The following is a 17,847-nucleotide window of genomic DNA, read 5'->3' on the forward strand; positions in this document are numbered from 1 at the left end:
ACAGGCTAGATGCCACGGGTCCGTCCACCCTGGACGTCACGCCGGGCCCAGGCCAGCGCACTACCTGTTCCCGTACGGTCTGAGAGCCAAGAACGTTTTTGTGTGTTTTTCACGTTTACTCATTTTTGAGAGAAAGACCGCAGGGCAGGGGCAGAGAGAGAGAGAGAGAGGGAGAGGGAGACAGAGACTCCGAAGCAGGCTCTGTGCTGACCGCAGGGAGCCCGGCGCGGGGCTCGAACTCACAAACCGCGAGACCACGGCCCGAGCTGGAGTCGGGAGACTCGACCGGCCGAGCCACCCGGGCGCCCCATAATTTTACGTTTTCAAACGGTTGAAGAAAAGGGCATTCAAAACAATGAACATGATAGGAAACGCACATTCAGTGTCCATATGAAACAAAGTTTCATTGGCACGTAGCCACGTCGACCCATTTGTGTTGTCTTTGGCTGTTTGTGGATTGGCAGGCAGAGCTGGACGGTTGCAACAGAGACTACGTGGCCCTCGGAGCCTAAAATATTTACTATCTGGCCCGTTACAGAAGTTTGCTGCCCCGTTCAAAACACGTAAAAGCACACGTGTGTACGTGGGGCGTGCACGCAAGGACCGCTCCTTTATAAATGGTGATAGCCTTCTGCTTGTGTTCTGTACCCGCCTTTCTCCCCCTTGGATGTACCTTAGGGACTGCTCTGAGCCCCCACCTACGGCCCCGCCCCCCGCCCCCGGGTCCCCGTCCCCGCCCACCGCGCGCATCCCCGCCCCCTACTGCCGGGCCAGGTCCTAGCACGGCCTGGCTGCAATAAACCACCGCAACGAAACTGCACACGGTAGAACAATATTTAGGTTGTTTCTGGAATCTGCTCTGACGCGGTTGCCAAAATGAATATCCGCGGGTACAAACATCTTCTGTGTGTGTTAGGCTATCAGGAGGACACATTCCTACCCGTGGAGTTTCTGAGGTCGGAAGCAAGGTGCAATTTCTATTTAAAGTCACTACCCTCCGACGGCCCCTCCCAGTTCCTCCCGGCAGGACGTGAGCGTGTCCGTTTCCACGAATGCTCACGAACCCTGGGAGTTATCCGGAGGGCTGTGCCCGCCTGATCGGTGGGGCAAAGCGTCTTCGCCGCCAAAGCTTAAGGATGGAACTCTGGGGGAGGCAGCTGTGAAGCTTCGGGATGCATTCGTTCCCCTGTCCCGTCCGTCCAACGGACTCAGCAGGTGAGTTCGCCTCGGATCCAGGGCCCAACCGAGGGCCGGCCCCGGATCACCGACAAGTAGACAAGGTAACGTGTGTAAGGCCCATCAACACTAAGCGTGTTAGCAGAGCATTGACACGACAGGCGTGAGCCCCCTCTCTCTAGAAAGGCCTGCTGGCACGACTGGCCCTTGGCCGCCATCTGGGAACTTGGGTTTGCAGGGGTTCCCACTCCTCTCTGACTGATAAGGGGTGGGGGTGGGGGGCTCTCTGTGCCTGGACTCCTTGTACAAACAGTATGATTTACGCTGACCACTGCTTTCCTTCCGGGGATCTGGATTTCGGTGGGTGCCAGGCAGAAGGTGCCTCCGTGACCAGCCCCCGATTAAAGCCCTGGGGACGGAGTGTCTAGAGGTCTCCCGGGGGATAAGCCTTCATTCACGTGCGCTGTCACAGCCTGTTGCCGGGGGACGTGGGGGAGTCCTGGCCTCCACCCCACACGCCTTTTTCCCTTTGCTGATTTTGTGCCGCACCCTTCCTCCGTAACAGATCACAGTGGGTCCCGCGAGCCCTCCCAGGGAGTCGGTGAGCCTGGAGGCGGGCTCGGGGACCCCAGCCCACGGGCACACGGTCTGCAAGCCCAGCGACGACTGTGGCCCAGCTGCAGAGGACGGAGGCCCCGCCTGCAAACGCTGCAGACAGTGACACGACCTGGGGGCGCCCGAGGAAGTCCCCCACCAGCACCTCCGTTTGGAGATGTTACATTTGCAGACGAAGAAAGGACACACAAGGACTTGGGCTGGGCCCCCCAAGCCAGAGAAAGGACGCACCTGGGAAACTCAATGGGCTGAGAGCCGGGCCCCACGCAGGACGGCCCTGCGCAGGGGGCAGGCGTGAAGAGAGATGGAGACCCGCAGGGACGGGGATGAGGGCCAGCGGGGGGGGGGGGGGGGGGGGGCGCGGCCCGGGGCAGCCTTACCAAGACCAGGATGTTGGGCATGACGATGTAGTCACTCTCCAGGCCGTGGGACCTGTCAGGCTGGAACTGGAAACTGCGGTACTCGAGGAATGACACGGTGTCATTGTCATTGAAGGTGATGTTGCTCTTGTGCCTGAACTCCCTGTGGGCGGGGAAGTCGGGGTCAGCGGGTCCCGGCCGCACAGGGACGCAGCACCCGCCGGGAGCCCCAGGGCCCCCGGCCTGCCTTCCCTGAGCCCACCGTGAGAACGGGTGCCCAAGCCTCCACGGGGCTCCTCGGGGCCACCCCGAAGAGCACCCGGATCCCAACACACCCCGGCCCCCGGCCGAGTGCCACCTCCTTCACAGCCTCCCCCCACCGCCCCCGGCAGGCGGCTGCTTTTCCGAGGGACGCAGTGTGGCATGGTGGTTAGGAATGTGCACTCTGGGGACACGGGGTCCGGGCTCGAACCCTGCCTCTGTCACTTACTACAGGGGCCTCGGTTTTCCCGTCTATAAAATGGGAGCGATGACAAGACCTGCTTCGTAGAGCTGTGTGAGGGCTGAGTGGGTCGGTGCCCGTCAACCCACCCGACAGCGGCCCAAAGCACAGGAGACGCTACGTAAGTCTCAGCCGCTTCGATCCGTTATTATCCCATTTAACCCATTCTCTACAAGGCACCCGGACAAAGTCTGAAAAGTGGAAACTCTCTCCCCAACAAGCCTTCTTTGTGGACAAGATAAAATCAAGCCCCTAGTGTGGCCCCCGAGGTCCCCGACACCCAACCCCATCCAATGCTCTGGCCTTGTCTCTGCCACTCTCCCCCCCTCACTCACACCAGGCCAGCCACACAGGCCTTCTCCTTCCCGGACTACCAGACTCTGCCTGCCTCAGGGCCTTTGCACCTGCCGCCGCCTCTGCTTGGGGCCCTCCTCTCCCCAGATCTTCAGATAGCGGCACCCCCTGCTCACCACCCAGGCCTCGGGAAGCGCTCCACTGGTAGAGGTCCCCCCCGTGACCCTCCAGTTAGACCAACCCTGCCCACACCCATCCCTCCAGCACTTCTCCGGGCTTCCCCTGCGTGCCTCTCACCACACTTACGGCCACCTGATTGGCCGGCGTGTTTACTCTCGTTGGACGTCAGCTCTGCGAGGCAGGGGCTTGGGTCTGCCTCTCACAGCGACTGGCACGGTGCCCAGCACGCAGGGGCTGCTCAATAAATGCTTCCGGAAGGAAGAAATCAGTAGGAACTTTGGCAAAGCGGGCTCAGCCCCGAAGCCTTTCACGGACCAGCCCGGTCGGCAGTTCTGCGACGTGACTCGTCCCAGAAGGCGGAACGGGCAGGAGCCGGGAACTGGGTCTCACGCTGGAACAGCCCTCCCTCGTCTCTCGGAAAACCGCTCCGGCCGATTCAACGAGCCGCGCTCTCCCAAAGACCATGGAAGAGGGTCACGCAGCAACCGTAATAATACGCCAGCAGCTAACGTTTACTGGGCAGACGCCGAAGGGCCCCCCGCGATCTCATCCGGTCCTCATAACCTCACAGCCACCCCAGGGTGGATACGGTTACCGTCCATTTACAGACGGCAAAACTGAGGCACGAGGAAAGACCGCCCCGTCCTGCAATCAGAAAGCCAGTTTTCAAAGCCGGGAGGTCTCTCCCCAGAGTCCACGGTCTCAACCACGAGGGCACGGACTGGAGAAAGCCAGACTGACCTTAAGCAAGCCTCTCCGCTCCCGGGGGCCTCGGTTTCCTCAACTGTAAAATGGGGTGACGACCCAGACCCCCCCCCCAGTCCCCTCCGTCCTCACCTGTACACGTAGGGCCCGCGCTCCCGCACCTGCGGCTTCTCGCCCAGGAGGACGGCGCTGGGGTTGACCACGTCGAAGAAGTAGACGGACAGGTAGAAAGGGACGGGGATCTCCTTCCACATGTTGAAGGACAGGCTGCTGGGGTCGATGCGCACATTCTGTGGGGGCAAAACGAACACGTCCGTGAGGAGCGTGACCCGGGTCCCCACAGGTGCCCACCCCACCGGGCGGCTAGAACCGCGGCCCGGAGCCAGGCTGCACCGCCGGGCCGCACCCGGGCACCCGGAGGGTGCTCTCCGCACACGCACTGCTCCGGAGTGTCCGTTCATCGGCGAGATACTCCTACTTGTTTTTTCCTTTTTGAAAGTTTTTTTTTTAATGTTTACTTATTTGTTTTTGAGAGAGAGGAAGAGCAAGCACAAGCGGGGGAAGGGCAGAGCGAGAGAGAGAGAGAGAGAGAGAGACACACACACACACACACACACACACACAGAATCCGAAGCAGGCTCAGGCTCCGAGCTGTCAGCAGAGAGCCCGACGCGGGGCTCGAACTCACGGACCGCGAGATCGTGACCTGGCTGAAGTCGGACGCTTAACCGACTGCGCCACCCAGGCACCCCTCAACAAACGTTTCTTGAGCACCTGCTACATACCAGCCACTCTTCTAAGAGCTGGGGATACCAGAGAGAACAAGACAGACCCCAATGCCCAGCGTCGTGGCCTCTTTAACCTAGCCGGGGAAAGGCAGGTATTGCACACGAAGGTAAAAGGTGGGCCGTGTGAGAGGCGGCGACAGGGAAGGGGATTGCAACTTTAAACGGAGCAGACAGGTGAAACGCCAGCAAAAATAGAACAAAAACAAACACAGAATAAAAACAAAGGGCAGCGAGGGGAACGCGTGGATTTGGTGGGAGGAGGACGGCACACAGATGCAATGTCCAGTGCAAAGGCCCTGAGGCAGGGAGGTGCTGAGACAGAGCCGAGGAAAACAGTTCTGCAGTCTGTCTGTCAGATACAGTGGCCTCTAATCCCTGCCTCCCTCCTCAGCTCTGCAAGCCCTGCTCTAGTGTCACAGGGAGGTCCCCCCGGGACCACCCAACCCACCCCCCAACGTGGCCCGGCCACATCACGGGCCCCGGAAGGCTCAGAGCCTGGGTCTGTCACAGGGAGCCAGCCCATGAGACAGATGCCCAATATCACAAAGTTAGGTACAACACAGCATGGGTCACCTTCCACGTTCCTTTGAACATGGCCTTCCAGAACAAGGACAGCCACCCCCCGACTGTGCCCAAACAGCCAGAACCAACAGGCAGAGGCTACAGCCGCACATTCGGGTCCAGGAGGCAGAGGGCAGGAGTTGGCCAGCCAGGCCCCGCCCTCTGTCCCCAACAGGCAGACTCGGGAGAGGAGCGGATTTGAAGGCAGCCGGATCCCAGGACCACGCGGGCAAGACGGTCATCTCTGAGCCTCGGTCTTCCCATCTGTACAATGGGCGCCAGTGACTCAGCTGTGTCGCGTTTGACCGACATGGCGATGAAATGAAGACGGGTTGAATTCATTGCCAAGAAGAAAAAACTGGAAGACTGACCACAAAATCTGGATTTCAGGGTGTCGTAATCACTTGTTGACAAACACATCTTCCCTACCAGCCACGGAAGCCACAGGGACCATGTTTATAACGCGACATCTGACACACGCAAATAGAGCGGAGTCACAAACGTGATCTGAGCGAAGGATTCTGTGGAATCTCCGAACTGCTTCAATAGCGACAATTTCTTTTTCAAAATCAAACGCTCCTGGGAGCCAAATCACACACCTCGGGCCACCGCTAGGCTCACGGGCCACCCCGTGCCACGCCCGCCAGGGCACCATCTGGAGGAGGGCGGCCCCACAGCTCCTGTGGGCGCGGGCTGGGCGAGAGGCTGCTGGGGGGCGGGGGGGAGCAGGGGGTCGCCCAGCGTGGAAATCCTCAAATCTGCAACAGGCCCACAGGGAGGGAGTCCCGACGCGGCCGTCTCAGCCATCGCCTCCCCCACACGGAAAAGACACACACGGGGCTAGTGACCAGGGGTCCCTGCCTGTCCTGGCTTCCGCCAGGAGAGACCGCGACGTCGGTCCCAGCTCCTTCCTCCTGTGCGTGTGTGTGTGATAAAAACACGTAACACCGGAGCTACCCTCTTAGCAAATATTTAAGGAGACGACGCAGTCCTGTTAACTGCAAACGCTGTGGCCTATGGGAGATCGCCGGGCTTGCTGGGCTTGCGAAACGAAAACAGGAAGAGCGGCCACGTGCAAAGTTGTGGAGGGGGGGTCTTTCCACACACACCGCGGCGACGGGCTGGAGGGCGATCACTTCCCGCAAACTCCTCGAGTTGTACACACTGAATACGTACAGCTCTTTAGAACGTCAATCATACCTCAGGCAAGGGGTTTTAAGAAACGAAGAGTGTTTCCGGTTCCTGCCTCCCCTCCCTCCCCAGCCCTGTTTCTCAGCCGGACCCGGAGAAGCCCTGGGAGCTCCAGCATCCCAGAAGCCCACCCCACGTTCCTCGTCCGCTGTCCAGCTCACCCTGCCCTGGGGACAAATCACGACCCAAGAAATGAATCACCAGGCAAAGCCACGTGTCCCTCCCTCTCTCTCTCCAGCAGAAGGGGCTTCCAGGTTCTGGGGTTCCACCCCATTCACCCGCTCACTCACAGGGAACGTTCGATGACCCAGCTCTGCCTTCTGGCTGGGTGACGGTGGGTAAGTCATTGCTCCTCTGTGAACCCTCAACCTCCACATCCATACAATGGGCACGAGGGTAGGGTCCACCTCGCAGAGCTGGGGTGAGGTTTACGTGCGTCTGCAGAGGTAGAGTGCTCAGAACAGGGTATGGCAGAGCCCGGGGCATCCGGAAGGTCAGGCAAGTGACCGACCCTTCTTCCTCCCCGGCACTGTCGCTGCCCCACCCCCCACCCTCAGGAGGGGGCAGACTTTGCACTGGTTTTGATCGGCATCGGGACAGAGGCATCTGGACCCAGCAGCTGATTAGACAGCAGCGCCAGCCAAGCTCACGGCCTTTTGCCTGATATGACAGAGTCTAGCCCCCTCCCCCTCCCCCCAAGGTCGAAGATCACAGCCCGGAACACAAAGACTTGGGAGAGAGGGTCAAGGTGAGCCCTTGCCGGGCACCACCGCCTCTCACCGAACCAGACCCGCCAGGAGCCCATTCCTGGACGGTCAGAGAGGCCGCCCGGAACAGGGGACGCGTGAGCCCAGTACCGAAAGAGTGAGCTGGGCTTTGCCGGGAAAGGAAGACGGGAGAGGGCATTCCTAGCAGAGGACGCAGCCCGTGTACAGGCGGGACGCCTTGAGGACCACGGCTTACCTGAACGTCCATCGACAGCGAATATGGTTTTAAAACATATTTTTCTTTAATTTTTTTAATGTTTGCTTATCTTTGAGAGACAGAGCACGAACAGATCGACTTGGGAAAAAAAGACGAGCCTCAGAAAGATACAGTCGGTTGGGACCTTTTCACAGCGATTTGTCAAACGTGCAACATACTGTGTAAGCTTGTATTTCCTGAAAATAAAATGAACCTAAAAGCTGTCGTCTTCACCCCAGCCGGCAAGTCCCTCCACCTGGTCTGGCCCCTGTGGCCTCTCCAGGACTCACGTCCTGTCCTGTCCCTGTCATTTACTCAACCCTGTCATGCTGGCCGACTGGCAGACACTTCTGCCCCAGGGCCTTTGCACGGGCTATTCTGCCTCTAATGTTCTTCCTAAGGTGACCACATAGTCAGATCTCTCGCCTGATCTCCCTGAAACTGTGTTTCCCATGGCCCTTGTCGCCTTCCAGCATACTCTATGTCCACTGTTCTTTCTCCGTCTCCCCTGCTAGGTCGTGAACTCACAAGGACAGGATCGTCGTCTGCTTTGTTCATGGATTCACTGACGTATCCCCAGGGCCTAGGACAGTGCTTGGCACCCAGCGGACACTCAGCAAAGTTTTGCTGAGTCAACGAGCAACGTGAGCCCTGGAACATGGAAACGTCTACCAGAGAGCGGCTATCTGCTTCCTCCTTTGTATGTACACCTATTTTTCAAGTTTATTTATTTATCTTGAAGGAGGGGGGGCATAGAGAGAGGGAGAGAGAAAATCCCAAGCAGGCTCTGAGCTGTCAGCGCACAGCCCGAGGCGCGGCTCGATCCCACGAAGCGTGAGATCACGACCAGAGCCGAAATCAAGAGGCAGATCCTTAACGGACTGAGCCAGCCAGGCGCCCCTCCTTTGTATATATTTCAAATAGCTCCTACTTAAGCGAGATTTTTTTTTTTTTTTTTAAGTACACATCACGGCTTCCTTGGGGCCCAGCTCGGGCCGGGACAGCGGCCCAGGGGACGCGGGATGGCAAAAACGAACGTTTCGTTCACGCTGACTTTCGGCTATCGGTCTCTGTTTCGGTGAAGTCGATCTGTAAAACCAGAGTCGTGATCGCATTCTGAGGCTTAGCCAGCCGCCACCTCACGGGCCAGGCCGCAGCGCCGGGACCGAGGCCGATGGAGGTCACACGTGGATGTCACAGACCGCGAGGGTGGTCTCCACGGGCTCCTCCGTTGGCCCCGTCGCCTCCCCAGGCCAGGAGGGGAGGTGCTCCAGACGCTGCCCAGGGAGGGACAGCCGGGCGGGGGATGGGCTGGGGGGTCCTGGGCCAGCCCCGTGCTTCACCGGAGGCCTGGGAGGTGGGGGGTCCTGGGCCAGCCCCGGGCATCACCAGAGAGGCCTGGGAGGTGGGGGGGTCCTGGGCCAGCCCCGGGCATCACCAGAGGGGCCTGGGAGGTGGGGGGTCCTGGGCCAGCCCCGGGCATCACCAGAGGGGCCTGGGAGGTGGGGGGGTCCTGGGCCAGCCCCGGGCATCACCAGAGGGGCCTGGGAGGTGGGGGGTCCTGGGCCAGCCCCGGGCATCACCAGAGGGGCCTGGGAGGTGGGGGGTCCTGGGCCAGCCCCGCGCGTCACCGGAGGCCCAAGGAAGGCAGGAAGAGGCCAGGGGCCGCATGGGTGTTGTTCCAGGGCCTCAGACTTCCAGCCTGGCCTCGAGCGCGCGGCTGGGATGAGCTCTGAGCTGAGGAGTGGGCAGAGGCCGAGAGGGCCCCACGGCTCCCGGGGACTTCACCGTCACCCTTGGCCGGCGGTGGCGAAAGCTCGGGACCTCAGTCCAGAGGCCGGAAAAGCGTCGCTCGCCAGATCCCAAGAGCCAGGGAATCCAAGACCCCCGGCGAAACCACACTCGGGAAGCCTCAGCTGGCCCCCCTCCCCCCGACCCGGCTGCTCGGACGAAGTCACTCCGGGGGCGGGAGGGGGGACTTGAAGCAACACACATTTGTTCTCTCACAGGTGGGGGGGGGTGGCCAAAGTCTGACCCCAAGGTGTGGGCAGGGCCACGCCGCCCCTGAGCGCTCTGGAATCTGGAAGGGGGGTCCCGACTTGCTTCCCAGCCTCCGTTGTGGCCTCGCCTTCCTGTGTGTGTGTCCTCTCCTCTTAAAAAAAAAACTCGCGTTGGATTTAGGGCCCATCTGGTCCTTACCTTAATTTCATCGGCAAAAATCCTATTTCCAAATAAGGTCACATTCACAGGTAACTGGGGTTAGAACTCACACGTCTTTGGTGGGGGGGTGGAGGGGGGACACTTACGGAGCCCAATACAGGGGCCTAGGCCAAGCTACGCGACCAGAGTGTCACCGGAACCCACACCCAGCCAGGATGGCATCCTGGCCCAAAGCTCACATCCTCGGTCCCCTGGCACCGGGGAGAACGGGCCACCTCCACGCCCCTCGGCACACCCAGCGGACCCCACGGCGCTCCTCAGGCTCGACGTTGGGGCTCCCGGACGATCGTGGAAAGATGCACCACGCGCCCCAACCATTCACCAGCACCCCCCAAAACTCCCAGGGCACCTGCGGGGGCCCCTTGGCATCCTGAGCGCAGAGAATAAGCCAGCAAGGTCCCCGCACTGGCGGAGGTGATGGCCCCGGGGCAGAGGGCACTGGTGAGCACCAGATAAACAAATCCTTGCAGGAAATACTTCAGGCCCTGACGCTTACTGGGGGAAAATAAAGCCAGGGGGAGAGTGACAGGGCCGTCACGTCAAACAGGGCAGTCCAGGAAGGCCTCTCGGAGGAGTCCATATTCTCCTTCCTCTGAAGGAGAAATTACAGTCTCCAGAAGCACCTGGCGTGTTAAGAAAAAAAATTTTTTTTTAATGTTTATTTATTTTTGAAAGAGAGAGAGAGAGATCGAGCACGAGCAGGGGAGGGGCAGAGAGAGAGAGAGGGAGACACAGAATCCGAGGCGGGCTCCAGGCTCCGAGCTGTCAGCACAGAGCCAGACGCGGGGCTCGAACCCACCGACCGTGAGGTCATGACCTGGGCCGAAGTCGGACGCTTAAACGGACTGAGCCACCCAGGCGCCCCATGTGGCTCTTTTTTAACGTGGCTCCCAGAAAATTTCAAATCACACAAGGCGTTCACATTCACGATTTGCGCTTTTTACAGGCAGCGCTGGTGTGGACGGACCTCACTGGACCCCACGCCCGTCGCTTCCTAGCTGTGCGGCCTCCAGCGACATCTCGGTGCCTCGGCTTGCTCAGCTGTCCAATGGGAATAGTTAACAGCCCCTCCTGGGCAGAGCCGCGGATGAGATTTAGACCCGGTGCACGGCAAGCGCATACAGGAGGCGCTCAGTGTGAGCGTGATCACCGCTGGGTTCCCGACCACCTTCAGATACGAATTCCTGCCCTTGGCATTCAAGGCCTGGCCGTGTTCTCCCACACACGAGTGCACTCCGGGAAGGCAGATCAGCTCACCGCCTCCCACGGCCCTTGCCCCGGTGCCCAGGGTGCCCTTGCCACCCAAATCCAAAACCCCGCTCCCTAGGTGCCTCCTCCTCCAGGAAGTCTTTGGAACTGCCGAAAACAAGCCCGCTCTGACCTGCCCAGGACCCCATTCGTCCCGTGCACAACCACCGACCCCGCGCTGCCCCCGGGGAGGCGGGGGACAAGCGGAGAGCAGGCGAATCGTATCAACCCTCCCCGTACGGCCCCATTCGGGTAACAACAGCCTTCTGCCTGCTTCACCCCGTTACGTTCTCGAAGGCTTACTTAACAGACACAGACATCGAGGCGGGGAGGCCGAGCGCGTCCCCGAAGTCCCAGGGAGGGGGGGAGAGCCATCGGCCGCGGGGCCCGTATCACAGCCCCGCGGCATCCTTACACCTTCTCACCCACTGGGCTCCGGGCAGCCCTGCAGAATAACCATTAACTTGACCTGGCCCCCGAGTTGCAAAATCGAATCCCTCCCCCGGCGAGAAGAGAGGAAACAGGCTCCAGAGGAAACACACCTCCGAGCCCAGTCCTGCGACGGGACCGGCCCCTGCACGCTCCGGATCGGCCCGGCCGGCGAGCCTCTTGCCACCTCTGCACCCCGGGCTCGCAGGCGCGCCCTGCCCCAGGCGGCCTGGGGGCTCAGGGAGGACCCCGGCGCAGGCTGAGTCAGCGCGGAACCCGGGAACGCCGCACCCTTGGCTCGGGCTCCGACCTCCTTTGATTCTCAGGGTGCTTTTCGGAGGAAAGCCGAGCGGTTTGCCAAGACCACGGCCGGGTTTCTTCAGCCGGGAAGTTGAGCCATTTCTGACGCCTCCGCTTGCCTCCCACCCAACGCCCTCGCGCCAGCGTATCTCGGCCATGCTCGCCCCGCGATGCGCCCCCCACGGGACGCGCCCCCCACGGACGTCGGGACCGCCGCACTCACTTCGTCACCGGCTCTCCTGCCTCAGCTCTTGCCGCTGCTCCGCTCTCCCCACGGGCTCAGGGTTCCGCTCCTAAAAGACAGGTCGGCCCGCGGCACTGCCCTGCTCAAACGCCTCCAAGTGGCTCCCGGTTTACCCCGGAACGAGAATCCAAATCCCTGGCGGCGACCTACGAGATCTCGAGCAACCGGGCTCCCCACAGCTATCCCTTTATCAACTCCAGCCACACTGGCCTCGCTGCTCCTCCGCCGACCGGGCAAGCTTCTGCCACAGGGCCTTTGCACTGACTGCTTGCTCCTTCCCTTCCACGGCTTCCCTGGTGACCCCCTCGCGTCTTAAGTCTAAACTCACGCTCTCCGTGCAACCTTCCCTGAGGGCTCTACATCCCTCAACAATATTTACTGAGCTCCCCCACCACATGTCAGGCTCTGTTCTAAGTCTGGGGGCCATATAGCAGTGAATGAAAAGAAGAAGGCCATCCTTTCTAACATAGTCACATTCTATCCATCACCCTGTTTTGCCTTCCTGGCGTTATCGACGTCAGAAATTCCCCTGTATTTGGTGACAAGTCCCCCTGCTGCCTGGACTGCAGTCGTGAGGGAAGGAGCCAGAGCGGCCACCTTGGATCGTGAGGCTGCCCTGAGGATGGAAGCTGCAAAGAAAGCACGGCGGAGCAGAAAGATGGGAGACTAGATCCCCACGACTTCACGGAGGCACCCCACCAGTCCCGGGCAGCCTGGTCATCAGAGGAGGTATCCATTAGCCTCACGGTGGGGTCCGACAGCCTCCCCCAGAACGGCTAACACAAAAAAGACGGACGATAACGACGCTGATGAGGACCGGAGCACCCAGAACGCTCACACACCGCTGGGGGAAGTCTAATAGGCACGGCCGACCGTCGCTGGGACACGGGTGGCATTATCTGCTAACGAGGAACAGACTCTTACCCCCCGATACAGCGACCCACTCTAGAGCTTTCCCCAGAGGAACGAAAACCTACATCCGTCCGCACACGAATGAGCATCGGCAAGCGCTCACCGCAGCGTCTCTCAGAAAAGCCCCAAACTGGAAACACAGACGTCTGCAAACGAGGGAAAGGATGACAAGAGGGGGCACGTTCACACAGGGGGATGCCACCCGCCGGGGAAAAGGAGCGGACGCTGGATGCCCGCGACGACACAGATGAACCACAAACACAGCGCCAACCGGCAGAAGCTCAACACGCAGGAGGAGTGCCCCGGGAGCCCGCGTCGGCGACGTTCTGGCGGACGTGCAAAGCTGAGCTCCGGTGACAGAGGCGGGGGGCACCGCGGGGAGGGGGGGGTGCGGACACTGAGGGTGCAGGAGAACCTCCCGCGGGTGCTGGGCGAGCTCGGCAAGCGTGCAGACCCGAGTAAAAATTCACCCACAGCGGCTCCATCGGTGGAGCGTGCGACTCTTGATTTCCGCTCAGGTCACGATCTCACGGTTCGTGGGTTCGAGCCCCGCGTGGGGCTCTGTGCTGAGAGCGGAGAACCTGGAACCCTCTTCGGATTGTGTCTCCCTCTCTCTCTCTCTGCCCCTCCCTTGCTCACACTCTGCGTCTCTCAAAACTAAACATTAGTTTAGTCTCTGCGTCTCTCAAAAACTAAACATTAAAAAACTTCGTTAATAAATACAATAAGTAAAAAAATTAAAATCGCCCCAAATGTCTTAGCTGCCCTCTCCCACCCGCCTCCCCACCCCCAAAACACCCCACAGCCTGGCCCCACAGCTGTCTTCCCGAAGCCAGCTGTCCACCCACGGGCCAGCTTCGGCCAGAGGCTGCCTTTCGGATCATCACGCGGGATTTCAAAACGTGTGAATGGGTCAACAGTGTTTTTTAAATGGCAAAGATAAGTTCTGGACTCCCGGCAACTTCTGACAACCTGGGAGATGGGCCAGCCCGGGCGCCTGCGTCCCTACGAGGCGGCGGCCCGTCGGGACGGAACTCCTCAGACGGGTTTGCGCTCCCGCCCGCGACTCCCAAATCAGTTCACGCCAGGCTGTCCCCCCCCCCCCGCCGCCCCAACCCCGCCTCTGGTACCTGCAGGGCTCCCGTGGGGATCTGAATCTACCCACAATCCCCGTCCTATCCACAGCAGCAGCGGATAACAAATCAGCCTTCGTTCGTTCGTTCATTCACTCACTCACTCCGACCCCGTCTGAGCGTCTCATAGGCTCAAAGCTGGTGCTTAGTTATGGGGGGGGGAACGTTCATCAATCAGGAGCCGAGCACAACGTGAGAGAGAAGGTCTGTCGATGAGAAAGGGCTCAGACAGCTAGTCCGAGGAGCTCAGGGTCCTCGAACGTCGCTCCCCACGCGTCGGGCTCCGCGCTGCCTGCTTCCGATTGTGTCTCGCCCTCTCTCTCTGTCCCTCCCCAGCTCGGGCTCTGTCTCTCTCTCAAAAATAAACATTAAAACATTAAAATGAAAAAAAAAAGGGAAGAAAAGAAGCCAGCGGGCAGGATCATCTGCTGGGCGATTTCATTCTGATAAAGTACAAAACCAGAGAAAACCAATCGACGCGCCAAGTGGCGGTCACGCTTGGGGTGGGTGGCGACTAGAGGGGAAACACAGGGGGATTCTGGGTGCCGCCGCTTCTTGATCTGGGTGCTGGGCCGTGTGCTAAATAAGAGCGTGTTACTGCTCACCCAAAGCCCACCTCTCTCCCCTCCCTCAACTAAGAGAACTCTGACTTGCTTCCAGTTTGGGGCACACGGCCCTGAATTTCAGGAAGGTGGGTCCAGCTCTGGTCCGGGCCCATGACCTTATGCTGGTCAATGAGAAAGAAAGGGGGCCTTCTGGGGAAAAAAATCCCACTCCCAATAAAAGAACAGAACCCTGCCACTGCCCCATCCCTCCTTCTGGCTCTGAGTGACGTAGGTACCTGCGTGATGTATGGTGCTGTGGCAGCCATCATGAGACCATGAGGTCAAGGCTTAAGAAATCACACAGACACTGACCTAGTGCCCTGACATTACTGAACTGCCAAACACATCTAGAAACACCTATGATCTCTAGTCTCTTATGAAGCACAATAACAAACATCTGTATTACACCAGCCACTAGGAAGCAGGTTCGATGTTGCTACAGGCCAGGGCATCCCATCTGAATCAACACTCTTTCATTTAAACCTGACAACTGGTCTGTGAGGTAGATACCATTACATGTTCTGTCTTATGGATGAGGAAACTGAGGCACAGTGAGACTTTTTTTTTTTTTAAGCTATTTAGTTGCCCAAGGGCACAAACCCAGCAGCGGCAAGGGGACTTGAACTCCAGTCCGCCTGAAAGCCTGTGGTCTGACCACTACACCCACTGCCCTCAGGGCAGGCTCCCCCCCCTCCAGATGTGGGGGAGTAAGGATCACAGCTGAGTGGGGACGGTGCTGGGAGGCACGCACCGTCCCGACCCCCGTCCCCGGGGTGGGGGAGGGGATCGAGCCCAATCCCACTTCCCAGGACCTCATCCGGGCCCCCTAATTCCGCCGCCATGATGGAATCTGGCCGTCCCATCCACACTCTTTCTGGCAGGCACAGACCAGCCCAGGGCCCCGCTCTTCCACCGAGTCAGGCAGAGGACAACAATTCCTTCCATTCCTTAACTTCACTCCCATAGCAAAGCAGGGTGTTTCAAGTAAACTGCGGCCCAAGAGCCAAATCTGTCCCGATGCCTCCTTCCATGCATCCTGGGAGCTAACGATGCTTTTACATTTCCTAATAATGTTTGGGTGTTTGGAGGAGGAAAGGAAGGAAGGAAGGAAGGAAGGAAGGAAGGAAGGAAGGAAGAAAAAGAAAGAAAGAAAAAGGAAGGAAGGAAGGAAGAAAGAAAGAAAAAGGAAGGAAGGAAGGAAGGAAGGAAGGAAGGAAGGAAGGAAGAAAAAGGAAGGAAGAAAGAAAGAAAGAAAAAGAAAGAAAGAGAAAGAAAAAGGAAGGAAGGAAGGAAGAAAGAAAGAAAAAGGAAGGAAGGAAGGAAGAAAGAAAGGAAGGAAGGAAGAAAGAAAGAAAAAGGAAGGAAGAAAGAAAGAAAGAGAAAGAAAGAAAGAAAGAAAGAGAAAGAAAGAAAAAGGAAGGAAGGAAGGAAGAAAGAAAGAAAAAGGAAGGAAGGAAGAAAGGAAGGAAGGAAGGAAGGAAGAAAGAAAAAGGAAGGAAGAAAGAAAGAAAAAAGAAAGAAAGAAAGAGAAAGAAAGAAAAAGGAAGGAAGGAAGGAAGAAAGAAAGAAAAAGGAAGGAAGGAAGGAATGAAGAAAGGAAGGAAGGAAGAAAGAAAGAAAAAGAAAGAAAGAAAGAAAGAAAGAGAAAGAAAGAAAAAGGAAGGAAGGAAGGAAGAAAGAAAGAAAAAGGAAGGAAGGAAGGAAGGAAGAAAGAAAGAAAAAGGAAGGAAGAAAGAAAGAAAGAAAAAGAAAGAAAGAAAGAGAAAGAAAAAGGAAGGAAGGAAGGAAGAAAGAAAGAAAAAGGAAGGAAGGAAGGAAGAAAGAAAGGAAGGAAGGAAGAAAGAAAGAAAAAGAAAGAAAGAAAGAAAGAAAGAAAGAGAAAGAAAGAAAGAAAGAAAGAGAAAGAAAGAAAAAGGAAGGAAGGAAGGAAGAAAGAAAGAAAAAGGAAGGAAGGAAGAAAGGAAGGAAGGAAGGAAGGAAGAAAGAAAAAGGAAGGAAGAAAGAAAGAAAGAAAAAGAAAGAGAAAGAAAGAAAAAGGAAGGAAGGAAGGAAGAAAGAAAGAAAAAGGAAGGAAGGAATGAAGAAAGGAAGGAAGGAAGAAAGAAAGAAAAAGAAAGAAAGAAAGAAAGAAAGAGAAAGAAATAAAAAGGAAGGAAGGAAGGAAGAAAGAAAGAAAAAGGAAGGAAGGAAGGAAGGAAGAAAGAAAGAAAAAGGAAGGAAGAAAGAAAGAAAGAAAAAGGAAGGAAGAAAGAAAGAAAGAGAAAGAAAGAAAAAGGAAGGAAGGAAGGAAGAAAGAAAGAAAAAGGAAGGAAGGAAGAAAGAAAGGAAGGAAGGAAGGAAGAAAGAAAGAAAAAGGAAGGAAGGAAGAAAGAAAGAAAAAGAAAGAAAGAGAAAGAAAGAAAAAGGAAGGAAGGAAGAAAGAAAGAAAAAGGAAGGAAGGAATGAAGAAAGGAAGGAAGGAAGAAAGAAAAAGGAAGGAAGAAAGAAAGAAAGAAAAAGAAAGAAAGAAAGAAAGAAAGAGAAAGAAAGAAAAAGGAAGGAAGGAAGGAAGAAAGAAAGAAAAAGGAAGGAAGGAAGAAAGAAAGAAAGAAAAAGGAAGGAAGGAAGAAAGAAAGAAAGAAAAAGCAAGCAAGCAAGCAAGCAAGCAAGCAAGCAGAAAGAACCCTGTTTCAGGACGCATGAAATTTACACAAAATCCCCATCCCAGGCCCGCAAATAAAGCTTCATGCACACGGCCTCACCCGCTCAGGGGCGGGCCATCCCTGGTGACGGCTTCTGAGCCCCAGCGGCAGGCCGGGGGTTGACACAGAACCTGTTTGGCCTGCCGAGCCCCGTCCTCCCCACCCCGGCCCCCTCCCCGGCCGCAGTGTGCAGAGAGAATAAAGTGACCCAGGACGTGCTCTGGAGAAGGCAGCCGGTGTCCACGCGTCCCAAGGACTATTACTAAATGAGCCTTCCTTCAGCCCGCCTTGGCCGCGATTCAAGCACACATGGTGAGACCTGCCAAGGCCTCATAAGATGGGGTAACAGTGGTTTGAATCAGGAGCTCAGGACCGTCTCCTTCAAAGGCTCCAGCTGTTGCAAGAGGCTCAGCATGTTGTAACCTGACCACGGCCGGTGGGCTGGGCCATCTGGCCACAGCTACAAACCCGCTCCCCCTCGGGTTAAACCCCACCACGATTTTTTGCGTGAATAGCATAAAATTTACCATCTCAGCCATGTTGAAGGGTACGAGTCTCGGTGACGTGAAGCGCATTCACGTCGTTGCGTAACCAGGCCCTCCGTCGACCTCCAGGGCTTTCTCATCCTCCTGATCGGAGACTCCGTGCTGCCCCTGAAACACTGACCCCCCGGTCCCCTCCCCCAGCCCCCTCCCACCACCCCCCTTGCCGTCTCTGTGGACGCGACTCCTCCGGGCGACT

The 17,847-nt window shown here is 57.5% G+C and overlaps 1 protein-coding gene across 11 annotated transcripts in view; it reads right to left on the bottom strand.

The window, feature by feature from the left end:
• SCARB1 (scavenger receptor class B member 1) overlaps positions 1-17,847 on the bottom strand; it is a 101,669-nt gene that overhangs the window by 26,154 nt on the left and 57,668 nt on the right. For all 11 annotated transcript variants that reach the window (XM_047093183.1, XM_047093179.1, XM_047093180.1 and 8 more), the window contains 2 exons: positions 3,964-4,121; positions 2,172-2,313 (listed from right to left, as the gene is read on the bottom strand). In XM_047093183.1, coding sequence (XP_046949139.1) covers positions 2,172-2,313; positions 3,964-4,121 — 300 coding nt within the window. The remainder of the gene's footprint in view (positions 1-2,171; positions 2,314-3,963; positions 4,122-17,847) is intronic.

Source organism: Lynx rufus, unplaced genomic scaffold (genome assembly GCF_022079265.1).
Source record: "Lynx rufus isolate CCGP_SWC_20201006 ecotype Redwood Valley unplaced genomic scaffold, mLynRuf1.p SCAF_33, whole genome shotgun sequence".
NCBI lineage: Eukaryota > Metazoa > Chordata > Mammalia > Carnivora > Felidae > Lynx > Lynx rufus.